The sequence below is a fragment of the Thunnus maccoyii genome, chromosome 22 (assembly GCF_910596095.1).
Source record: "Thunnus maccoyii chromosome 22, fThuMac1.1, whole genome shotgun sequence".
In the NCBI taxonomy this organism is placed as follows: Eukaryota; Metazoa; Chordata; class Actinopteri; order Scombriformes; family Scombridae; genus Thunnus; species Thunnus maccoyii.
Window position 1 is genome coordinate 5,826,435 of NC_056554.1, and position 26,247 is coordinate 5,852,681.

At 38.4% G+C, this 26,247-nt stretch overlaps 4 protein-coding genes across 4 annotated transcripts; all 4 read right to left on the reverse strand.

Moving 5' to 3' along the window:
* Positions 1-8,215: 8,215 nt before the first annotated feature.
* Positions 8,216-10,493, reverse strand: LOC121890047 (signal-regulatory protein beta-2-like). Its single transcript, XM_042402302.1, has 6 exons — positions 10,451-10,493; positions 10,026-10,370; positions 9,580-9,927; positions 8,640-8,774; positions 8,493-8,524; positions 8,216-8,388 (listed from the first exon to the last, which is right to left on the reverse strand). The coding sequence occupies exons 1-6, from the start codon at positions 10,491-10,493 to the stop codon at positions 8,272-8,274; spliced, it is 1,020 nt and encodes a 339-aa protein (XP_042258236.1). The 3' UTR covers positions 8,216-8,271.
* Positions 10,494-16,383: 5,890 nt separating this feature from the next.
* LOC121890074 (immunoglobulin kappa light chain-like) lies at positions 16,384-18,751 on the reverse strand. Its single transcript, XM_042402341.1, has 4 exons — positions 17,840-18,751; positions 16,997-17,707; positions 16,768-16,893; positions 16,384-16,527 (listed from the first exon to the last, which is right to left on the reverse strand). The coding sequence occupies exons 1-4, from the start codon at positions 17,892-17,894 to the stop codon at positions 16,406-16,408; spliced, it is 1,014 nt and encodes a 337-aa protein (XP_042258275.1). The 5' UTR covers positions 17,895-18,751; the 3' UTR covers positions 16,384-16,405.
* A 509-nt stretch (positions 18,752-19,260) lies between these two features.
* On the reverse strand, positions 19,261-21,870 carry LOC121890022. Its single transcript, XM_042402274.1, has 5 exons — positions 20,879-21,870; positions 20,059-20,769; positions 19,813-19,938; positions 19,695-19,729; positions 19,261-19,557 (listed from the first exon to the last, which is right to left on the reverse strand). Exons 1-5 carry the CDS (start codon positions 20,943-20,945, stop codon positions 19,438-19,440), a joined length of 1,059 nt encoding a protein of 352 aa, XP_042258208.1. The 5' UTR covers positions 20,946-21,870; the 3' UTR covers positions 19,261-19,437.
* A 1,897-nt stretch (positions 21,871-23,767) lies between these two features.
* LOC121890040 lies at positions 23,768-26,221 on the reverse strand. The gene is made up of 5 exons (XM_042402296.1): positions 26,155-26,221; positions 25,352-26,044; positions 25,121-25,234; positions 24,991-25,034; positions 23,768-24,865 (listed from the first exon to the last, which is right to left on the reverse strand). The coding sequence occupies exons 1-5, from the start codon at positions 26,210-26,212 to the stop codon at positions 24,746-24,748; spliced, it is 1,029 nt and encodes a 342-aa protein (XP_042258230.1). The 5' UTR covers positions 26,213-26,221; the 3' UTR covers positions 23,768-24,745.
* Positions 26,222-26,247: the final 26 nt, after the last annotated feature.

The window sequence follows — 26,247 nt, forward strand, 5'->3', positions numbered from 1 at the left end:
GTGAATGTGTTATACAGCCTTGACAGACAACAATAACAGGAAATCCAGTTTTCAGTTTGCAGTTGGCCTGCAGGAGGAGCTTCTAGGAGCTGAACGCACAGCTGCATAGATGACTGCACCTCCAGTCTGAAAGACATGGAAATGCAAATATTGTAGACTTGTTCAGACAGTTTGAACACAGAGACAAATATATCCATTACGTTAATATCTGTCACTGGGTGCTGGTGACTGAGGCACACACTGTGAATTATATTAAAGAAAATGTATCACCTGATTGCCTTCAGGGGATCCATCGTGGGATCTGGATAGTGCTGAAAAAAGGGACAGCTATTATCATTGCTAGTTACTGTGAACAGAACAGCTGAGAGTCACAGAGTGTCCTGGCTGCACTGACTGAGACTCTGGTTGCTGGACGACAGAGTCACTGATCATCTTTGCACCTTAAGAAAGAAACCAAATCAACTGTGATCATTTACATTATGTTCACATTCAGCTGAATTTATCACTGCTTCTGTGATAAAGTACATAGAATAAATACCTTTCAGCCTCAAAAAGGTTCCTTGTCCAAACTGAACCTTGTTTAAATTGATCACTCCACAGTAGTATGTGCCAACATCTTCCCTCTTTGTTGCAGATATGCTCAGATGACTGCTGATGCTGTCAGATTTTACAGAATAAAAGTGATGAAATTGGTCGCCAAATGTTGTCAGATTATAAAAAGTATCTGTTGAGGCCACTAGCTGTAGTCTCCTGCTAGTCGTCAGTTTGTACCACACTCTGGTTCTTACAGAACTATGAATGCGACATGTAATAGAAACTGCTTCTCCAAGTGCTGCTGATTGGAAAGGAACAGGTTGAAAGACGTCACTTAGCTGTGCCTCACCTAAAACAAATCAAATAAACATGAATGTGTCTAAATTACAGTCACTTTTGTGCGCACATAAAACAATCTCACAAGTGGATTTTTTTGTTACTTACACACAGACCAGAGCAGTAAAACATTTAGCAGGCTCAGCAACAACTTCTCTTCTGGTGGCTCCATCTTCTCCACAGCAGTTCTGACTTGTGACAGTGGCAGCAGTCTAAACAGATTCACCATGCAAGACACATCCATGTCACATCTGTCAGGTTTCTGATTGGTTCATCATATTCATCTTGGTTTACCTATTTGGCTGCTTAGTAAATCCAATATGTACACTGAATGCTGCAGGAACTCTGCTGGATGCCTTTATGGCAGAAACACAGAAGGTATACTGGCTGTAGGCTCAGCTCTTTCTCTTCTTGTAAATATACAGTTTAACAGGAAGGGGAAGAGGTGGCAAGAAACCGTGTCCTGTTCATACTGATATCTATGTAAAGAAGGGACTAGGAACCATGGTCTTTTAGTCCCAACTATGGTCAAGCTTCAAAAACACTTGATCCAACACTTCTCATAATGCAACTCAATAGCATCTTTTGTTTAGACCGTCCCTTCCCGGTAAACACCTACAGCCTTTAAACTCCATGCAACCAGTTGTAACTGTCTGTTAAAAAACTGATTAGTAGATTAGGTGATTAACATAAAATACCATTTGTTGATCCTTTTGCTAATATTTTTGGGTTTTGGACCATTGGTTGGACAAAACAAACAATTTAAAGATGAAGATTTATTTTTCAATCTGCATGTCAGAGATACAGAAAATGTAGTAACATTATAAATCAGTACTTTTCACTCCCGGTCTCATGAGCCCTGGTGTTATTTCTTGATTACGTGACTAAATATAATAGTCACCTGACTGGCAGCACAGGTAACAAACCAACTTCAGAGACATCCTACTTGAAACCATAGAGACAAAGAAAACATGAGAGAGTCTGAGATCTCTTCTCTTTACTATCAACTGCAAAGAAGTTACAAAAAGCCTCTTACACCTCTGTTTTTGTGGCAACATGTACAACAAACAACCTTCAAAGAATGTTCTGTGATTCCTTTAGACTTGCGTATTTTACATGTGATGTCAAAGATGCAGGGCTGGTTAGAAATGCGGAAACTCTTCGAGTAGCTAACCCACGAACACCTCAGAGGTGTGAGTGTACTTCTTTTAAATTTGGCAACGAAGAGTACAGTAACAGTGGAAATCAGCAAGTTGTAAGGCAAGATGTAAGTTTCACAACTCACATCACTTCTAAGAAACCTTCTGACAGAAGACAGGTGTTTTGTTTATGAAAGAGCTCAGTTCATTGCAGACTTTCAAAGTATCTGATGAAATGTAAGTGAAATCATTTTGACAGAAGTGTTTGTGTTTCAGGAGAACTCACGTTACCCTGATAAACAGTTGTCTTTGTACACAGAATCAAAGTACAGATGAAACATGTTGGCTCTACTGCTTTACAGTGGAGTACACACATTCACTCCAGCAGTCATCCTGCTGTCTTCTTGATCTTTTGGCCTTGTGATCCCTTAAAGCAGCATAATGAAGGTAACTGTTAACAAAATATATGGTTAATTACTATAATATAACATATAGCTCACAAGGCATGTGTAAGAACCTGTCATGGTGAAACAAACTGCATCATGCACTCAAATAAATAATTTGTGTGCACTAATTAACAGAACATAACAACCAATTAAAACTACTAACAACCAAAGCTGACCAACAGCAGCAACAAAGGCTAGCGGAGAAAGAAAAATAAAGATGTTGCTGTGCTGTTAAAAATTCTTAATTGTTCAATAGAACATGGTGCTTACCTCTGCATTAGGAGTAGACGTCGCTGAAAATGTTGAGTCTGGTTGTGACACACGAAATAAAAAGTTAGTTTTATTCAAATGAAATGTGTCCTCATTACCTCAGTACTTCATTAATATTACAAGTACCTTTACATTGGCAGTTTCTCTTCATTATGCACACTGTGAGAGCCGGTAAAACAACCAGGACGGTGGTGAACACCAAAGCTCCACTCAAGAAATGCACCAAGGGAAGAAGGTCCACCTCATCTGTAGACATTACAGAGCTTTTAGCTTTTTTTCTCATGTATATCATAATGGTCTGGAGCTTTTCAAGTCTACCTTAAAACAGAACTGACATGCCCATATAGTATGTACAATAAAAGGGTTGTAAATAGTCCACCTCTCCATACAGGCCACAAAAAGATTTCAGTGTAAGTAAAGGGGGCCAAATCCACAGTTCTTTGACCTGTGTAAAAATTCATTCTTAAGTTCAGGTGATGCTAATATGAGGCTCTCAGCAGTCTGAGTTAGTCAAAACAAGTGTTTATCTTCCATATGCAATACTCACATGCCAGTTTAAAGAGTTGTTGATCCTCAACCCGTTTATCTTCCAGCGTTAGTCTTTTTTTGTGATTGTATCACCACAAAAAGCATCCCTTGCTTAGCTGTGGTGAAGGGATACTTCTTGGCAGTCAAATGTATATTTGTTGCCAGTGATAAACCTGTATTTAACTGCCAAGATGAAGATACCAACTTGATTTATTTAAATTCTGAAATATTGAAGCCTCATATTAACTTTGGCTGAACTTTGAAAGCATATTTGTGCACAACAAAGACTGTTGATTTTATTCTCCATCTCTTACAGTGGTGTTGCTTTAGGAAGCAGGTGCTTCATGGTTGATAAAGACAGAAGGAATAATTATAGCAACCGTTCATTCTTACTGGCATGTGAGTATTGTATTAAGATAGAAAATCTGGACCTATTCTTTAAGGAGTTCTCTCTATTTAACAAATGAGACGACCTCTGCTTGATTGTTATTTACGCTCAAAGTCCAGCTTGGTCTTATTTCCAAACAGTATCTGTGCACATGAGGCGACAGCACAGTAGTAAGTCCCAGCATGAGAAAGATTCAGACTCTTCATTGGTAGACACAGGTGTGTGTTTGTGTGTTGTTGTTCCTCTCACACTGATCATTCCTGCCTCCATGTGTGTAAATGATTCCTGGATGAGATTCTTGAGAGTTTTTGAACCAGTAAACACTGGTTCAAAAACTCTCCATCATCACAGGTCCCAGTGTGTACTGTACAGTTCAGAGTCACAGAGCCTCCTGGCTGGATGCTCTCAGATGCCGACTGATGGACCGAAGCTTGGATGTTCAAACCTGAACCCTTTACATTGAGAGTAGTGCCCTCTACAAATTCAAAGTCATATAAATTGCTACTGACGCAGTAGTAAGTAGCTGAGTCTGAAATGCGCAAACCTGAGATCATCAGGTGATGGGTATTGTTTTCAATATCCAATGAGAAACGTGGATTGTCCTTGAATTCATCATGAAAAGAGTTAACTTTGTTATGCCTGTAGAACGTAGTCACCAGCTTTGGTTTCTGTCCCGGAGTTTGCTTATACCAGTAAAGCATCACTGCAACGTTATCTTGACAAAAGCATTGCAAAGTCACATGTTCCCCAACATTAGCTGGTTCAAAACGTTTAGATGGTTGTTTTAAAGATGTCATATGAGCTGAGGAGAAAGTGAAGAGACAAATGAAATACACAAGTCATTTAATGCTAGTATGTAATTATTTGTATTGCAGAATGCATAAAAATATGTTACAATCATATGGTTACACTTAAAAGCAAAAAGGCAAATCACAACTTACCTGAATTCACCACAAACAGACAAAGCAAAGTATGGAGGTGTCATCGTGCTTCAAATGCTGTGATAAATGAATTGAATCTCTTAACGTTCTCAGCTCTTCAGAGAGATGACTGTGTTTGATTGGCCAATCAGAAGTTTGGAAAGAGTGCTCAGTGCCCCTTGCCCTGATAATTTTGGTCCTTGAGAAGAGCTTTATCAGCAACAACATGACTCTTCAGCCTCAAATTATATTTACAAAGAATTACTGGAAAAGAAAAGACTTGTGTAGTTTATACATAACATACATCTGTCTGTCTGTCTGTCTGTCCGTATGTATGTGGGTTTGTGAATTCCATATCTCGAGGACCGTTCATCCGATTTACTTCATACCTGGCAGGTGGATTGCTGGGGAAATGAGGAAGTGCAATGTCGATGTGTGAAGTTGTCTGGATGAGTGGTTCTTGAGAAGTATATAAAAATACACCATAAATAATGTTGATAACATTGATTTGCTTCTTCTTCTGCCCATGGAGTCAACAAGCTTAAATACAGTGCCACTCTGCCATTGCAACCCACATTGTGGTCGGGGGTGGGTTTACATCCATAGTGACTAAAACTACGATAGAGAAGGAATTGGAAAAGTTTAGAGTTAAGCTCTATTCCCATTACTCACATGCGGGAACTTTGTATGTATGTTCAAGACATAGTGCATGATGTCTCACGCATGTTTTGAACGGGCACTACAGTTCATCTGATCAACTTCAGCTCAACTCAAAATTGTAGTCTCCTGATATTCTGCATGTGAGGCGTTTAGGAAGCATCGGTAAATTGTAGCATCTACTGATAGCCCGCATGTGAGGCATTCATGGAACATGGGTAAATTATAGCATCTACCGATAGCCTGCATCTCTGGTGTTTAGGGAGCATTGGTAAATTGTAGCATCTACCAATAGTGTGCATGAGAGGAGTTTATATATAATAATAATGTGGGGATTTTTACAATTTGTGTGGTCCTGACAGGTGGTCAGAAAACACACCTGTAACATCATCTTATTCAACAGTAAGAGGCACCACGGAGTGGCGCAACTGGGTACTACAACAAATCTACAGTATCTTTTCTGACAGTTACACTGCACGTCCCTAATCTTCTACGTTGTCAGTGAATATATTTTTAATTTCCATTAATTTATTAATGGAAATTAACCAATAACCAATTAATCACTGACATCACTGTTCCAACTAGTCCAACATACCAAGAAAGTAAACTTAAGTGTTATACATTTCGGTAACAAATAAAAGACCTCAAGATCACATTCAACATCTTAACTCTGCTGACCACTATAAGAACTCCATCTTCAAGCTATGTTACACACCAGGGTTTACTGTATATGTACACATGACTCAGTCAAATGAAAAACAACTACTAAGATTAAAAAAATACACAAAAATAAATTTGTCCAATTTGTGATCAATAATAGAACTGTCAACAGTACATAAAGCCACATGATGTTCAACCCAAACTGTTTTGACCTAATGATTAGAAAACCCTGCAAAGAGACCATGCTGATTTGTTGACAGATGACTGTTGATTTAACACTTGAGTGTTTTTTCTGTGTGAACTCTCTGAAGGTGCTGCTCTATTTCCTACCACTTACTGAGCCTGGAGACAATATAATAGCTGAGTTGTTCCACACTTTATAATACATACTAGGAACTAAAACAATAAGTGTTAGGTGTTGTCATGGTCAATTAGAGAAAGCTTCACTCTGAGGAGAACTTCAGTTAACATAAGATGATACTCTACTCTCACTTTTACAATGTTAACCATTCAGTCCTTTTGTGTTGCAGCATGTTATCTGCATTTGAAACATGACCCTCATTTCAGCCAGTGGCCTTTCAAAATGGCTTTTTACTCTTGCCATTTGTCTCAGCTTGTATACGCTGTGGTTTAGAGACCACAGGCCAGTCTTCCTGTGTTCAAGCTAGGGGTTATGTTTCCACCAGTGGAAACATCCTCACAGTAGTTCACGCCTTAGTCACAAAAGTCAAAACAAGAGTGAAATGCAGAGAGCTGGCTAGTTTGAAAGGTACCACCTGCACTTATGTTTCTGGTCAGAATAATCTATTAATAGGTCAGAGGGGATTTTTTAGCATGCTTTGTGTACTGTCTGTATCTAATGCTGCACATCACAGCTTACTTTAACAGGGGGTAGTTTTCCATAGACTAGTTTGTGTTGTACATTTTGCCTTTTCTGTTTCATGTATTTTGTGAGGGTTACAGCTTCTAGTGGAAATGACAGAGAGAAGCTGTGCTCTCTTTTTTCCCTCTGCAATGCAAAATGCTGAATATTATTCTTTTAGTTATTTGTGGATGAGCATTGTAACGTTGTAACTAGCTAATGTTAATCATGCATCACCACAAACTTTTTCTGCCGTCATAATCATTAGCTTTTATTTTGTTTTGCCTACTGCTGCATATTAAAAGGCCAGAATGACTTCTGATAATCCATATACCTCGCTGACCTTTTTATTGGAACGACTTTATACCAAAGAAATAGTCCCCATGAAAAGTGCTCACAGTGAGGTCCATGGATTATTCTGAGTGACAACAACACTGTTTTTGCTGTTGAATTTCTCAAAATTCATTGTTCAAAGGTAATTTAGTTTCATTCTGTCTTTCACTGACTTTTGACTTTTGTAGTGACAGTCACCGAGTCGTATTAGCAGCCTTGGACCTGAAACATGCTCCATGCAAGTACATGAATGCAAAGTTTTGAACTACACAAGACTGATTTCATGCTTGCTTCTTGCTGTTGCGTTCTGGAGTAACAAAATGCTTGCATAAGCTGCAGTTTGAGTGTTGCAGCTAGAGTCACTATAGCATGAAACAACAAGAGAAAGCAGACCTCTCCCACTCAAAACAATGAGCTATTCAAAGTTAGCACATCACATTTTCTGTGCTTTTTCTTTCTTCAGTGTTTGTTTGTTTACTACTGTGGTCATGGAAATGCTCTGATTAGCTTTAACCAGCCTATATCGCCTCCTTGACAACTGAGATGGATCACCTCCTGCACCTAGAGTATGTTCACCAGGGTTGCATGTTTGTGGCGGCTGTGCCCGGCAATTTGTGTTTATACACCTGTGTGGAGAATGTTTGTGGCCTTAATGCAGCAGTCACTGGATTCATGCAAGACCCAAGTTTTGATAACTGAACTGGGACTGCAATTAACGATTTGCATTATTTAATATGTAATGGAAAAATGAAAAATGCTTGTCATAATTTCTTAGAGTCCAAAGTGACATTGTCAAATGTCTTGTTTTGTTCAATCAACAGTCCAAAATCCAAAGGTATTCATGTATGACAAAAATCCTCACATCTAAGAAGAGGCGCCAACCAGTAAATTTTTTCTTTTTTTATCATTTTTACTTTAAAAAATTATAAACAATTAACCGATTATCAAAATAGATACTGATTAATTTTCTGTTAAACGATGAATCGAGTAATCATTGCTTTAATCACAGTCATGACAAAGTACTGACCTGTTCATATTTCACAATAACACAATAAAGAGCTCTTTGGTCATATTTTAAACTTTTTTTTAATAAAAAGGCATGAGAGGAATAACATGTTATATAATAGCAAGGATCTCTTTAGTCTTCATTCTCTCTGGTTTGTCCGCCTTCTCCAGATGAAACATCTTGGTTCTGTTGTCAGTACCTGATGTCAGAGTAAACTACAGAGTCTCCACTGTATTTCACTGTAGCTCGCCTGGAGGAGAGGCGTCTGGGTGCCGCACTCACAGATGTGTATATAACTGCTCGACTAATCTGTTTGAATTGAAATTTCTAATAATTAACACTCAGAAAGATGTTGTGCAAATCAGACATAAAGATTATATGTAGCTAACATATTACTCTGTTAGTGCTCGTACCTGATTGCCTTCAGAAGATCCATCATTAGCCTCTAAAGAAACAAAGATAACTACTGTCAATTCCAGTTACAGCCGAATGTAACACAATGTGGATCTGATTCCGCTGCAGATATACAGCTGATCAGTACAATGCATCGTCTAAAATACCTGTGGGATCTTTCCTCCGACTTCTGCAAAGTGCCCATATAAGAATAAAAGTCACAATCCCAAGACTGACGTTTGACAGCAACAGCACAATAACAGTTGGACTCAGTTCAGCTGGTTTGGTGATGGCCGTGTCCCCTTTTAACAGAAGATGATAACAAAAGTGCTTAATTTAGATTTTTATATACAAATAACTGCCAGTGCAATATTCACTATTTGACAAAGAAACATATGTATTATGTATTACATTTGGACATATAATCACAACTGATTGGACCAAATTAAAGTAGAATACCTTCCATGGTTGGCCAGTCACTGTATTGGGCAGTATATGATATTTTAATGGTCAGTTCACCCAAATGACGCACAAAAAAATCCCAGTAATATTCATATTGGATGATCCTGCAGCTCATGATCAATGTTCAATGCCAACTCTCATTGTTGGTGCAGGAAGTAGTGTGCCCTTATGTAGTGAGGAGGAAAGTAAAGATTTGGTGACTGTCATGCAGGAGACAATCGTTCGCATTCTGTCACACACCTACATTTAACATTTTTCTTTTTTGTGAACTGAAACCACAATCTTTTCTTAACCTTAACCACATGTTTTAGTTGCATAACCCTAACCAAACCATAACCACGATCTTTCCCTAATGTTAACTATATTGTAGTTGTCATACACAGACATTGTAGAAAGCAAAAATTGGAGTTGGACATCGAAAAAAAGTTGGCATTGAAAGTGCAGACGTACTCTGGTAGTTTTGCAGAACCACCCAATATTGGGTTTCTCATCTGGCTGTAGGGTTGAATACAGTGTAAGTGAATTTGTTTGTGGGGCTCAAAGCACTGTCAATTCCACAAATGTGAACTGAAAAACACTTATACATGTTATTTACTATTTCACATTTTGGACAAAGACTCTACTCTTATATAACTGTTGTCTTACTGTTAATATTAATCCTGGTCCCATTTCCAAACAGTACTTCTCCACATGAAGTCACGGCACAGTAGTAGGTTCCTGCATCATCAGAGCTGAGGTTCCTCATGAGAAGGTTGTACACACAGGTAGCCTCTCCAGAGCCAGTCTCAGTCCTCTGGCAGGTGTCATTTTTATTTCCAGAGGAGTAAATCATCTCAGGAGCAGAATAATCAGAGTTTTTCAGCCACAAGACGCGAGTGTGTTCTGCTGCACAGTGGTCAGTGTGAACAGAACAGCTGAGAGTCACAGAGTGTCCTGGCTGCACTGACTGAGACTCTGCTTGCTGGACGACAGAGTCACTGATCATCTTTGCACCTTAAGAAAGAAACCAAATCAACTGTGATAATTTGCGTTATGTTCACATTCAGCTGAATTTATCGCTGCTTCTGTGATAAAGTACAGAGAATAAATACCTTTCAGCATCAAAAAGGTTCCTGGTCCAAACTGAACATCATTTAAATTCATCACTCCACAGTAGTATGTGCCAACATCTTCCCACTTTGTTGCAGATATGCTCAGATTACTGCTGATGCTGTTAAATTTGACTGAATAATGGTGACGAAATTCATCAGCAAAGACATTACGATAGTAGTGAGAATCAAATGCTGTCACAAGCTGCAGTCTCTTCCCTGTAGTCAGTTTGTACCACACTCTTTTTTTCATTTCACTCTTTATGTGACATTCAATAGTAGCTGAGTCTCCGAGCTTCACTGTCTGGAAATAAACAGGCTGAGAGATTTCACTTAACTGCACCACACCTGAAATAAACAGAATATCATCAGCTCTGTGTGTGAAGACTCTCATGAAAACATTCCACAAGTGGATATTTGTTACTTACACAAAGAGCAGAGCAGGAAAACATTTACAGAGTACATCATCATCTTGTCAGCTTCAGCCTACTGAAGGAACAGCAGACTTACCAGATTTATCAACACTGACTTGTCCTAGATTCCACCACATCTGTCAGATCTGACTGACTCATCATCCTCACCTTGCAGAGCATGATTGGCTGGTTCACAGTGAAGCAAAAAAACCCTTCATCATGGACTGTTAGGACATAAGTGTCACTGTCTGCAGAGTTATAAATTGTTTGAAGATTTGCTGTCATACTGTCACTTAACTTGCTCTCTGTGTACAGATGATAAGAGTCTACATTTCATAGACAGCACTACATGAATTGAAACCCTTTATTTAACAGCAGCTGTATTATGGTACTTGGTTTCACCAACCTAAACAAGGTTAGCCATGTGATGAGCTACAACATAAACTAAAAAAACACAGAGACCCTATTTCTGGAAAGGCATGTTTCTGCTGAATTTTTAAAACAACACTGTAGGCACCACAAACTAAACTCCTGTCACTCTCATTATATTGTGTGGAGGCAGAAATCTCAGAGACAAACATCTCAAAACATGAAACTATCTACATGACAAGATTCCATCAGAGGTAAACAAGGTTGGCGTGTAGCTGTGGGTAGGCCTGGGCCCACCCACTTGGCACTCAGGGCCACCCAATGAGAAGGCTTCCTTTCTTCCTGAATCATAGCAGTCAGTGAATACTATTTCAATTTGAAATGTGACTATGCGACCAATAAAATTAAAACTAGGGCTGTAGTCAACCACAGAAAATCTTAGTTGACTGACATCGTACATAATCTTCAACTAATCGATTAGTCGTGGGGGGGGCTAACCCATTTTTGCTAACTTTGGAGCTAACCCCCTTCACTTTTCCAGCAGTTGGGGAAATAACAGTCGTGACTTTTCTTGGTCTTGAGAAGCTGCAGCATTTATTAACTGACACACTGTAGTCTGTACTGTACATTTACTGCCAGACTGATAACTTACTATTAACATTTTCCTCTGCTGCGCTCGCATTCACCGTCACTTTTTAGCTGCTTGCTGTTTCCCACCTGCTATGCACACATATTACACAATGTCCTATTCCTTAATGGAGCTACGCTACCAAGAGTTTCTCAGGCAACAGCACAGAGGTTGACTCATGTATTGGAACAGTGGTGCACTGAGGCTCCCAAAAGCTTGATTTCTGAATGAATGGATATTTGGCGTTATTTTTGGCATTAAAAATTTTTTTTTTGGCCTAGCGGGAGTTCTCATTGTTATAATTATAGGAGAAACACTGATTCAGTAAACATTCAAAACATTCAGTAAATGCTCAGCAAACGTTGAGTACAGTTAAACCTAGCAGTCTCCATTAGGTTGGGCAAGTTCACTGCCGCAATACCCGTTTTCACACGTAATTTGTTAGTCTGTCCCTCCCACCGCAGGAAATAATGGATTTATCCTGGAAGGCTACTGATGTAACACTTTTCTCTTATGAAAGTAACAGCGATCATTTGACCAATGACAATTTGGTTAGATGAGAGCATATCGACCAACTGTCATGTGGGAGTGTAACAGGAATGGACCCAAATGCAGAGATTGAAAAGTAGGGTTGCAGGGTTGACGAAAAACTTCTTTATTCTTGCGGTGGTCAAGGACAGCACAGGGCAAAACAGAACCAAACAGAACAACTTGACAAGACAGAACAGACGATCTAACAAAGACTCAACTGAAAACCAGACCTTAAATACAAACTAAACTCATCAGGGAATGGGGAACACGTGACTAGACACAAGGGCAGGCTGGGAGTGATTGGCGGAGGGAAACACAGGCAGCAGGACAGGGCTGACGAGACTGATACAGGGCAGATGTGAGGAAGACACATGAACACAGGAGGAGAAAACACAGGGAAACCAGAAAACCGAAAACACAATAAGCACAGTCCAACCAATAAAGGCAACCCAAATGCCAGAAAGTCCCTCAAAAAGTTCAACACAAAACAGAAAAAGTCTGTGAGCATCCTGTGCATTGCACAGAGAAGCCTAATTTCCACTAGCTAGCTGCTTAAAATGTAATGTAGTGATTTAATGTAACTGCTTTGTATGGTGAAACAAAGCAGTTTGCTTAAATTTGTCACAAAAAGACATGAGGAGGAGGAGGAAGAGACTAATCCTGCGCCAGTTCTTCCTCTACAAGTGCCAAGTAACGACAGGTACGTAGCTGCTAATTCAGCCCTTGATGGGGAAATATATATATATATATACATATATATAAACATAGCACAAATGGTGCCTCATATTTACATGTACAAAGTGCATTTCAGAGCACATTATTAAGAAACTGAGGAGGACCATGACAACTGCATGTACACTAAAATAAATATCAAAAATGCACAAAATAAATAAGGCCACAAAATTAGATATTTTCACTTATACACTTATATCGCTCCATCAAAGCTAAAACAGCCAGAATGTGCATTAGCTTCTTTCCCAAGCCATAAAACTCATGAACAGCCAAGCACCTTAAACCTGTATGCATTTAAAATCTACCTTTTAAATGGGGTTTCTGTCCCTTTTTATCCTCAATGTACAAAAATCCACATTTTAGATACTATGGGTCATATTTGCGCTTTGCCATCTTGCCTCTGAACATCAACACAAACTTAAAGTGAATGTCTTTAACCATCAAATGATGGTTACCATGGCTATGGCGCTAGACTGCTGCATGTCTCTGACGCATGCCTGTCAAAATATTTTTTTTCAAAATAAAAGACAAGTCCAACATCAGATGTGCATTAAATATTATTTATTTATTTATTTTTGACCAACTGTCCATGACCCACGCAGAACAGGTCCGTGACCTACTTTTGGGTCGCAACCCACCAGTTGAGAATCACTGCCTTAGACCACATTTAACTTACAATGTACAAATCAATTTTAGTTTAAAATAGGCACAATTTATCTATTTTATTGCTCATGATGACCAGAACAGGCACATATATTATAAGATAAAGATAAACAAAAAAAATCCCCAAATATATAAATATATCCCACAATAAAAATATAAATATATATATATAAATATATTTAAAGTTAAAATAAGCAATTATTGTTACATCTGTTATGAGTCAAAATTTACCGCATATACTTGCCTATGAAAAAAGGGGAAAAGTCAATTTAATTTCCCGAAACAACACTTTATTTTGGTCAATCACATAGCAAGACTTATAAACAAGTGTCATCTCCAGCAAGGTGTGTGTGTGTGTGTGTGGGGGGGGGGGGGGCTTATGTAGCTGTCGTGCCTGGCTATGTTAAAGTGTCATTGTTAAAGTTACTGAAGCATGTGTATGGTGCACCTCTATCCATACGCTTGATTAATGATGCTATTGCATATGTGAGCTGTGTGTGTGTGTGAATATGTGGCTCCTGTGCCAGGCTATGCGATATTGCTAATGTTTGTCTTGGTTTCTTTAACATTACCTCCGATGATGTATAAGGCTTGTATTATTAAACTGGTGCATTCAGGCAAATGTAGTTGTAATGGCCTATTTTGGTTACCATATGTGTTTCAGAACCAATTGGTCTTGGAAAGTCTAGGTCCACCTGTTTTTCTCTGTGCCCACCCACACTGTGATTTCTGCCTACGCTACTGAAACAAGGTAACATGCTTTTTGCAATCTGTGGTGAAATACTGCAGTGAAGCCAGTCTACTTAATGGTGAGGCAACCTTCATGGGGTGAGTGGTCAGCCCTCATTGTATTCAATTAAAGCTCTGTTTATACACCTTATTTCCTATCCCAGTTCTCTTGTATCAAGCTTCCTGGCCTCTGTTGTGCTTTATTGAACCAGAGCACTCCTAAGTTTTTCTATACTCTAAAACAAAAGTCACTTCCTCCCAGACCCCTCAGAGGCCCTCTCACATGGAAACCACAGAGCATTTTAAATGAGTGGCACAGAATTTTTTTTCAGCTTACTGATTTCATATAATGCATTGAATGTAAAAAAAAAAAAAAGAAAACCCTCTCTTAGCTTTATTCTAAGAAGTTTTTCCCCATCCCGTCAGATCATATTGTTCTTACAACACTGGCAGATAATATTCATAGATACTGGGTGCACACAAACACACATATACATTGAGGTCCTGCACTTGACCTCAATACCTTTAACCTTGTCAGAAAACACTACTCTCAGCTAGTATGCACATGCATTATTACTGACTGCTGAAATCACTACAATAGCAGAACTTGTATTTGAAAAAGTGTGTTTAATGGATTTTTTGCAAGGTAAGGCTTTACACTGATCATGAGATGAAATGTTTACAAACATGGTTTAGGACAAGCACAAGTATAATTTGAAAGCTACACTAATAGGGTAATGTCCTGTTATACAAAGAAAGAGATGAAACCTGCCCAGCTACTGCTTCATACTGAAGTAGATACATTCACTCCAGGTGTCACCACTGTCACTGTCTTCTTAATCTGTTGATCTTGTTGATCTTGTTCTCCGTTGAAGCAGTGTAATGGACCTCATCTTCATTTTGGTAACCCTGATAATGAAAAATAGTACAACACAATTAGGTACATGACAGATATAAAAAAGTTCACAGAATAAAAGAAGATACCTCTGCACTGGAGGGAGAGGGAGCTGAAGATTCTGCATGAGACTCTGAAAAAACAATGAAATCCTTCTCATTATATAATACTATATTCAGTGAATACATGTTATAGATACCAACAATAAATTACCTGTACAGTGGCAGCAGTTTATCTTGATGATAATGCACACTAAGAAAACCAATAAAAAACTCAGGATGGCGATGAATGCCAGAGCACCTCCATTGACATACATCACATAATTAAAGTCCATCTCATCTGCAGAACCAGACATTAGAAGACGTGACATCCATTTGTAGAAGGAAACTTACAATAAATACATCACAAAGCAGCTTAACAGTTAACTTTGTTGAGGGAGTAACCATAATTTTTTTATCAGATGAGACAGTTTCTGCTAAAAAGTTACTTACGCTCAAACTCCAACTTGGTCCCATTTCCAAACAGTACTTCTCCACATGAAGTCACGGCACGGTAGTAGGTTCCTGCATCATCAGAGCTGAGGTTCCTCATGAGAAGGTTTTTCACACAGGTAGCTTCTCCAGAGCCAGTCTCAGTACTCTGGCAGGTGTCATTTTTATTTCCAAAGTAAATAATCTCAGGAGCAGAATAATCAATTTTTCAGCCACACAACACGAGTGTGTTCTGCCGTCACAGAGTGTCCTGGCTGCACTGACTGAGACTACTGAAGGAACAGCAGACTTAGCAGATTTATCAACACTTGTCCTACATTCCGCCACATCTGTCAGGACTGATTGGCTCATCATCCTCACCTTGCAGAGCGTGATTGGCAGCTGAGACAGCAAGCTTTGACGTCATAAGCCAACAAGAGTTTTTCACTTTGTAGTCTCTTTCTGACCCAGAACAGACCAGTTTTTCTGAATCAAATGTCACTTCCTCACAGACCCTTTCTGTGAACAATGTGAGGCCCCTTTAACAGGAAACAACTGAGCAGCTTAAATGAGAAGAGATGTAAATCACCATGTTTGCTACAAGTACTGATAAATCTGTTGTTTCTGTAATGACAATGATAAAAGTTTAGTTTTAATAAACAATGTACATGCGCCTGCAGGCTGTTTGTCATCTCCACTGTGAATTACACTGTGAATTTATTTTCAGCACCAGGAACAAAGACGTAAGTTTATTGCAGTCTGTTGGTACAGAGATAATGTAAATCATTGCACTTCATGTTACGTCTCTTGTTTAAAGAGTTTATTGGTAAGATAAAACTTTACATTGAACACAATGAAGTAAAATCATATTTACAAAACTGCTGTTTTAGGGAAAGCAAAATGACCCTTTTAAAGTCTGATTAAACATAGACACAGATAAAACATGTCCAGCTCTACTGCTTTACACTAAAGTACACGCATTCACTCCAGGTGTCGTCCATCTGGCTTCTTGATCTGTTGATCTTGATCTCCATCAAAGCAATGTAATAGAGGTTATCTCCATCTTGGTAACCCTGGACATGAGAAACAGTATATCACAATGTGGTACACAACCATTTATGCACACAAAAAAGTGCTGTGCAACAGCTGTATATTTGAATAGTAATTCAATAGTCTAAAAAGAGAATACCTTTGCATTTCTTTTTGAGGCTGCTGAAACTCCTGTATGAGAATCTGAAAAAACAGAATTTAAACCTTCTTAATATCGTGTCATGTTCAGTGAACATACATTAAAGATAAAAACAGCACCAGTTACCTGCACAAGGAGAGTGGTTTCTCTTGTTCATCACACACATTAAGAAAGCCAGTAAAACATTCAGGATGGTGGTGAACGCTGCAACCCCACGCCAGAAATTCACCGAGACAAGACAGTCCACCTCAGCTGTAGAGAGCCAGACGTCAAGATACATTACAGCTTTTAGCTTTTTTTCTTAAGTTTGATTAAAAGATAACCATCACAAATCTCTGGCTAGATAGTTACTTACAGGCAAAGTCCAGCTTGGTCCCGTTTCCAAACAGTATCTGTCCACATGAGGCGACAGCACAGTAGTAGGTCCCAGCATGAGAAAGATTCAGACTCTTCATTGGCAAGTTGTAGACACAGGTGTGTGTTTGTGTGTTGCTGTTCCTCTCACACTGATCATTCCTGCCTCCATGTGTGTAAATGATTCCTGGATGAGATTCTTGAGAGTTTTTGAACCAGTAAACACTGTGTTCTCCATCATCACAGGTCCCAGTGTGTACTGTACAGTTCAGAGTCACAGAGCCTCCTGGCCGGATGCTCTCAGATGCTGACTGATGGACTGAAGCTAAGATGTTCAAACCTGAATCCTTTACATTGACAATAGTTCCCTCCTCAAATTCTAAAATAAATGTATAGCTACTTGCACAGTAGTAAGTAGCTGAGTCTGAAATCTGTAAATCTGAGATCACCAAGTCATTTTTACCATTTTTAGTATCCAGTGTGAAGCGAGGATTGTTCTTGAATTCATCATGAAAAGTGCCACTTGTTTCGTACTTATAGAAAATGGAGATGAGCCTTGGTTTCTGTCCTAGAGTTTGTTTATACCAGTAAAGCCTTGCTGCAACATCGCCTTCATAGAAACATCGCAAAGTTACCTCCTCACCAACATTAACTGACAGAAAACAACTTTCCTGCTGAACAGATGAGGATAATTTCACATCAGTCATCTGAACTGAAGCAAAATGAGAGACAAAGCAAATGCACAATTAGTTTAAATTTATAGAGAGTTTATCACAATGAAGACAAGAATGATTGAGGAATGACATGAGGAGTGACTAAAAAATACACAAAAAACACCACTCACCTATTTTCCCTAAGAACAAACATGTTAAACAAAAAACAACCTTTGGAGATGTCATTGTTTCAAATTTCTTCGTTTAAAGTAATGTGGAGTATTTTTCCTGTCTTCAGTGACAAGCCTGTGTTTGACTGGCCATGATCACATGCTCACTCCCACTTATACTGCCAAGGCCGGCTCTTGAAAAACATCACGTTGAGTAAAAATGAATAACCACAACCAACATCCTCACTTACGTAACAGCCTGTACTGTCACTGATGGGCTGCACTCACTTCAAAGACGTGTTTATTTTTTGTGTCCATTCGATGTGTTTAGTCCAACATTTACAGTTTAGAGATGCAACATACAACATACAGTACAGTGGAGTTCAGTTTTGCTCAACCTTAGTTAATGAATCGATCATCATTATGTCAAACAAATAACATGCAGGCATAATAATTGATTAACTACCTGTCAGATACACTAAGAATACAACATGGTAATCACTAGCCAGGTCTAGTGTAATTTAATGAGATTTCGTCTATTTTTATGGTTATTTATTTTACTTTATATATTCTCCTTTTTTTCAAGCATGAAGTTTGAGTTGACTATATTAGTTTGATCCCCAAAAGGTCACAAAGAATTGAGTCTGATCTACTATAAAATCAGTTGGCTCTCACTGTGGAGGCGTCCTGATTGAAACCACACATACAAAGAGACAAAAAGTGCAGATGGTCCGAGTTGTGCACATAACCACATCTTACAAAGCTAAAGAGAGATTTTATCATAACACTGCTGACCAAAAGGAAACTATTAAAAGATGTTTGCAAGTGCGGGTTTGTGGTGCACAAATCAGCATGTTTATTACGACTTCTGGTCTGTTTCAGTGGTGACTTTACATGTATACTCACTGAGCACTTTATTAGGAACACCTGTGCAATCTAGTGCAATCCAATACAACAGCTCTGCCATAATTTCTACTTTTACAAAACTTATATATTTTCAGTTTTTGTTGACTGTCAGAAAGATGATAATTCTACATCATGTTTATTATTGAGGTTGTAGTGGGTGGTGGTGTACTGGAGTGCATTATATTGAAAAGTGTTCCTAATATTTTGTCCGCCCCCTTAACATAGATTAGGGTGTATTTTATACATGGGTGACACTGTGCCTGAACGCCTCCAGTGTAGACACGCATTAGCATACATGGGGGGAGCAAAATATTTGGAACATATTTCAATTTAATACACTCCAGTACACCACCACTCACTATGACCCCAATAATAAACATAAAGTAGAATTATCACCTTTCTGACAATGTCAACTAAAACTGAAAATGTATAAGCTTCTTGAAAGTAGGCAGGGCTTTTGTATTGGATTGCATTAGATTTCACAGTTGTTTCTAAGAAAGTGCTCAGTGAGTGTACATCCTCAAAAATAACTGGTCGAATCAGTATAACTCTGGGAATTATGGAAAGTAGTTAAAATAGTTAGAAATGCAACACTTCATGCTGCTTCATCCTATAGTTACTAGAAGTATGACCTCATTGTCTTAGGGGTTTGCTAAAAACACTAATAAAGGCATCTCTTGTTAAACTGCAACAAATATAAAACTTGTACAGTTCTACTGCTTTACACTTGAGTACACGCATTCAGTCTCGGTGTTGTTCCTCTGTCTTCTAGATCTGTTGATCTTGTGCTCCCCTAGAGCTGCATAATGGATGTTTTCTTCATTTTGGTGACCCTGATCATAAAATATAAAACAGAAAACCACAACACTTGAGAGAAATAAAAAGAAATGCTAGGTCTCAAAACATAATTGGACTTAAAAGAGTTGAGTCGTAATAAAATAGTTTATCTAAAAAAAGAAAAAGAACATACCTCTGTATCTGACGTGGAAAATCTCGCCTGAGACTCTGAGAAAGATTAAACAGTGAGCTTACTATAATGCCATGTTCAGTGAATACACGCTGTCAACTACAAAGAATAGCAGTTATACCTTTACACTGGCTGCTGTTTCTTTTGTAGATCACATACACCGAGAAAGCCAATAAAACAACCAGGATGGTGGTGAATGTCAAAGCTCCACTCAAGAAATACACCAAGACAAGAGAATCCACCTCATCTGCAGAGAGCCAGACACCAGAAGACAGTAGAAAGCTTTTAGCTGTGTTATTTTTAGTTTAAATACAGAGTTATGCACTTATTAAAAAAAGGACAACCTTTGTTAGAAAAAGTTACTTACGCTCAAAGTTGAGCTTGGTCCCGTTTCCAAACACTATCTGTCCACATGAGGCGACAGCACAGTAGTAGGTCCCAGCATGAGAAAGATCCAGACTCGTCATTGGCAAGTTGTAGACACAGGTGTGTGTTTGTGTTTTGCTGTTCCTCTCACACTGATCATTCCTGCCTCCATGTGTGTAAAAGATTTCTGGTTGAGATCCTTGAGAATTTTTGAACCAGTAAACACTGTGTTCTCCATCATCACAGGTCCCAGTGTGTACTGTACAGTTCAGAGTCACAGAGCCTCTTGGCTGGATGCTCTCAGATGCCGACTGATGGACCAGAGCTTGGATGTTCGAACCTGAATCCTTTACATTGACAATAATGCTCTCTAAAAATTCATACACGTATGAATAGCCACTTATGCAGTAGTAAGTAGCTGAGTCTGAGATGTGCAAATCTGTGATCTTCAAGTGATTTTTACCAGTTTCAATATCCAGTGTGAAGCGAGGATTGTTCTTCAATTCATCATGAAAAGTGCCATTACTTTCATACTTGTAGTAGGTAGAGATAACTCTTGGTTTCTGTCCTAGAGTTTGCTTATACCAGTAAAACCTTGCTGCAACATCACCTTCATAGAAACATTGCAAAATCAAATTGTCCCCAGTATTAACAGATACAAAACCTCTGTCTTGACGAACAGATGAGGAGAATTTCAGATGAGTCATCTGAGCTGAAGTAAAGGAAAGACAAAGAAAATTCACATTATAAACACATAATTAATAGAGGAGTGACCATACATTTTAAAAAACACAAACTGGATTCATAAAAACACAACTCACCCATTTTCTGTCCCAAGAACAGACATGTCAGAAAGATAACAAACACTGGAGATCTCATCGTGTTCATATAGTCGGGCTAAATGAAAAGAAACTTGATCTTTTCTTCACTCTTAAGAGACAAGACTGCGTTTGATTGGCCAACCAGAAGTGACTGTATGTCCTGTTTAGGAAACTTGATCACATGTTCACTGTCAACTGTACTGTCACATTTGGTTCTTGAGAAGAGTCACTTGGTAAGAGGTATATGAAGAACATAATGGCTCCTTAACTTACCATTAGATATAAAATCACTAAAATATAAATTAGCACAGACATCCTCACTCATATAATACTGATCTCACTAATGGACCATATTCACTCAACATATTTGGTTTCTTTAAAAATAGAGAAAAGGCTAAAAGAGCATGAAGATATGGATAAAAGGCTTTTGGTGCTTGGAAATGCTCGTTATCCAATAGGTGGCTTTCTACCAGTAAGCATGGTAGAAAGATCAACCAGAATTAAAATCTTAAGGATTATTACCTTAAAGTTCTGAGTAATCAACACCCAGTTTCCTTAAAAAATGTATCAATCTCAAGGCAAATATGTTGTACCAGACCTCCTGGCCTCTGCAATGTCTTTTTGATCACCTTTGTTTTCTCTTACCTGGAGCAAATGTCAAGTCGTCCTGCTAGACCTCTCTGAAAATGATCTGAGGCTCCCTTACTTGGAAACCATAGACCAACGTAAAACTGTTGTAATTTTACTGCTTTCATACAACACATTGGGCCTCATTCACTAATATGTGCATAGAAATGTTCTCACGTTTGCACTCAAAATTACCATTGGATTCATGACTTGTGCACCAGCCAATTTGTTCTTACCACCGTGCGCATGTTAGTGAATCAGAATCATTCGAAATTGACAGGCACGTGCAGGCTATCTGTTATTAGTCTGATGCCCACTAAAGTGTGATCACATTTTGGTAAATTAAATTGTTTGATTTTAGTGTTTGAAAGAGGATATGTACTTTATTTTTGTACTGTTTTTCCTTTTTTTTTTTTTTTAAAAAAAAAGCATAATCTAGTTTAAATCCGAATAATTGGTCTGCTATAGCAGTTTTCTGACAATAGGTGGCAGTGTGAGACCGTGGCTTGCCACAGTGACTGTAATAAGGCGCATGCGCTGCTGTCTTCTCCTCACAACTGTGGACAATTCAACAGCGACAAGCCACGTCTCTCTGTCTCACGTTTCTGTCCTGTATTTCAGGCCAGGTGCTGCAGGCCAGGAGCTGTAACATTAGCATACTACCACACCGCCATGTCTCTATATAAGGAAAGCTCTGTTGGAGCAATGCAGCTGTCAATCATTACAAAGAAGGATATGATGGTAAAAATATAGAAAAACTTTGCTGCTAGTGAAATTCAAACAATAGTTTCAGAAGTAGATTTGGCTGGTAAACATGTCATTGATACAATTGTTTGGAGCCTGATTGTGAATCCTGTATACAGCCTGCATACCTGTTGCACCACTACCACTCAGTACGTTTGTAACAAAATAAAAAGTTGGTTAATGTGTAGATCTGTGGAATTAATCTAAATAAATCTCTACTGCTGCACCAGGTGTGCATTGTATTTCGTCTCTCACCACAACAGGCCGTGATGCAGTGAAGATGCAGAGCATCCCTCCCTGTGCCACTACTGATCTGTCAGGCTGTGAGGACACTGAACAGGCTGCTGGTTAACAAGCTGCATATATCACGGCCAAATCTGATGGAGGAAATTAATCGCTGTCACATTCAATATATAAGCTATTGTCATCTAACATGACAGTTTTAATCTATTTATAATTTCATTCCATTTGTGATGATGATTTATAGATTACAATGTCTTGGCTATTAATTTTACAATCAGTAAATAAGTTGTGTATTATTGGTAATTTCACAATTTTAAATGTTGTATATTTAGGCCCAATCATTTTTTTTAAATAACTGAGGTTCTAATATGTATAATATATATGTTAATAATAATGTATACGTACTGTTTATGAATGAGGCCCATTGTTTGAAACTAACCCCCCGTGATTGGTTTATGTTTTTTTTTTTATCATAACATACAAGAATGACTCATCCTTTTCTGTCACTTTACATTTTCTCATCACATTGGCAGATAACATTTGTGGTTTGTGGGTTCACACACATGTACGTGTACGTGCACATGCTGATGTTCAAAGTGTCACAGAAACTTGTCATATAGCATCACTGAATTTCTTCTTCTTCACAGACAGCACTGTGTTTGATTGGCCAATCAGAAGTGACACCTAATGTCTTACTTTGGAAACATGATCACATGTTCAGAGCCAGTTATAGTATTAAGAGAGGATTTACAAGGTCAGGAGTATATGAGCAACTTAATGACTCTTCAACTTTGTCAGCAATGGCATTAGCTTTAAAATGACCAAAGCATACAGTACCAGTCAAACGTTTAGACACATTATCTCATTTAAGGGAATGGAAAGGTGTGTCCAAATTTTTGACTGGTACTGTATATGACCACAAACATCCTCATTAGTGTAACACTATTCTCATCTCATTCTTTTGGTTCATTTTGTCTTTCTGATAAGGTGCAGAAACTGGGAAGTGAGCCTCATCTCTTCTCAGCTCATGACACCACCTCATGAAACACCAGAGGAATATCTCTATTAAACATAGTGAGTATGGTACATGGCTCAAAGGCAGAATGTTTTGCTTATATATCATCCACATTTATTACTACTTCACAGAATTCATGCAAGTTATTACACTTCTTTAAAAAAAATTCAAGTTAAAGTTAAAAAGATAACATTCTTACTTTTTCTTTATTAAGAGTTTAACACTCAAAACTCAGTTAATCTGCTTCACCAGGACTGTGTGGGTGTGGTTTGCACAGATGTGATTGACAGTGGCTTGGCAAAATAACCCAACAACCCAACAACTGACGTCAGATTCTGATTCAAATTTAGCAAAAGTCTGATTGGGACAGAAATACGTGACATCACCTTACTCCCACCAAGCCCCGCCCACATTAAACTACTGAGCGGAGCGCAGACGAAACAGCTCAAACAGATATCTCTCAAGTGAAATAGGCAAAACTTTTGGCAGAAAACATTCTTGAAATGTTCATATAGGGTCCCATTGCTCATAGTGGGAAGCTGATTGGCAAAATATGTTATGTTAAGTGCTGATACCATTGTATGTACAATCCCTTGAGATTTGATGTTTTGTCTTCTAAAATCCAGTAGATGATTCGAAAAACTTCCAACTTTGTTGACCCAGTGAGACGATATTAAAGCTCTGTTTGCCTTAAAGTTACATATGAGATATCTGCTCTGTAGTACTGTACCCGCTCTCTGTCCCTCATATGTTTCCCTTTTACTGTCTTTTCCATTCTGTGTTGATTTGTTTCAACTTCAACCTTTTTCTGTCCCAGTGAAAAAAGTTATAAATAGCATAATTTAACATTCACAACAGTAAATCCAGCCTGTCACATAATTTTGCTTGAGGTCAGCCAATGTGCATTCATGCAGTTCTGTCTCACATACACTTGTTCTGAAGCCCATCTTGTAAAAATGTCCTTAGCTTGCTGATTTGCTAAAATTTGACTTGGGTTGTGGATAGAACATTAAAAACTTTTTAATTTCACATAAATATATTATTACTTCAATCCAACACCAACATACATTCTCAAATAACTGGTTGAATCAACTCATCTCTGGGAATTATGGCTGCTCTATTCTATGGTCACAAGAAAAATATACTGATAACATGATCTCAATCTCTTATGAGTTTGTTAGAAACACTAATAAAGGCATATCTTATTACACTGCAACAAATATAAAACATGAACAGTTCTACTGCTTTACTCTTGAGTATACGCATTCAGCCTCGGTGTTGTTCCTCTGTCTTCTAGATCTGTTGATCTTGTGCTCCTTTAAAGCTGCGTAATGGATGTTTTCTTCATTTTGGTGACCCTGATCATAAAATATAGTAAATCACAATATTTGATAAAAATAGAAACAGATCCCAGAAAATAATTGTGCTTAAAATGTTTGAATGGTATTACAATAGTTTATCTAAAAAAAGAAAAAGAACATACCTCTGCATTTGATGTGGAGGGAGCTGAAAATCTCACCTGAGACTCTGAGAAAGATCAAACAGTGAGCTTACTATAATGCCATGTTCAATGAATACACATTGTCAACTACAAAGAATAGCAGTTATCATACCTTTACACTGGCAGCTGTTTCTTTTGTTGATCACATACAAAGCCAGTAAAACAACCAGGATGGTGGTGAATGTCAAAGCTCCACTTAACAAATACACAAGAGAATCCACCTCATCTGCAGAGAGCCAGACACCAGAAGACAGTAGAAAGCTTTTAGCTGTGTTATTTTTAGTTTAATACGGAGTTATACACTTATAAAAAAGGACAACCAGTGTTAGAAAAAGTTACTTACTGCCAACGTCCAGCTTGGTCCCGTTTCCAAACACTATCTGTCCACATGAGGCGACAGCACAGTAGTAGGTCCCAACATGAGAAAGATTCAGACTCTTCATTGGCAAGTTGTAGACACAGGTGTGTGTTTGTGTGTTGCTGTTCCTCTCACACTGATCATTCCTGCCTCCATGTGTGTAAATGATTCCTGGTTGAGATTCTTGAGAGTTTTTGAACCAGTAAACACTGTGATTTCCATCATTACAGGTCCCAGTGTGTACTGTACAGTTCAGAGTCACAGAGCTCTCAGATGCCGACTGATGGACCAAAGCTTGGATGTTCAAACCTGAACCCTTTACATTGACAATAGTTCCTTCTGCAAATTCAAACTTGGATGAGTAGCTGCTTGCGCAGTAGTAAGTAGCTGAGTCTGAGATGCACAAATTTGTGATCTTCAAGTGATTTTTACCAGTTTCAGTATCCAGTGCGAAACGTGGATTGTTCTTCAATTCATCATGAAAAGTGCCATTACTTTCATACTTGTAGTAGGTAGAGATGATTCTTGGTTTCTGTCCCAGAGTTTGCTTATACCAGTAAAGCCTTGCAACAACACCGTCATAGAAACATTGCAAAGTCAAGTTGTCCCCAGTATTAACAGATACAAAACTTCTCTCTTGACGAACAGATGAGGAGAATTTCACATCAGTCATCTGAGCTGAAGTAAAATGAAAGACAAAGAAAATTCACATTATAAACACATAATTAAAGGAGGAATAACTGCACATTTTAAAAGACACAAACTGGACTCATAAAAACACAACTCACCCATTTTCTGTCCCAATAACAGACATGTCAGAAAGAAAACAAACTCTGGAGATCTCATCGTGTTCAAATAGTCGGGCTGACTGAAAAGAATCT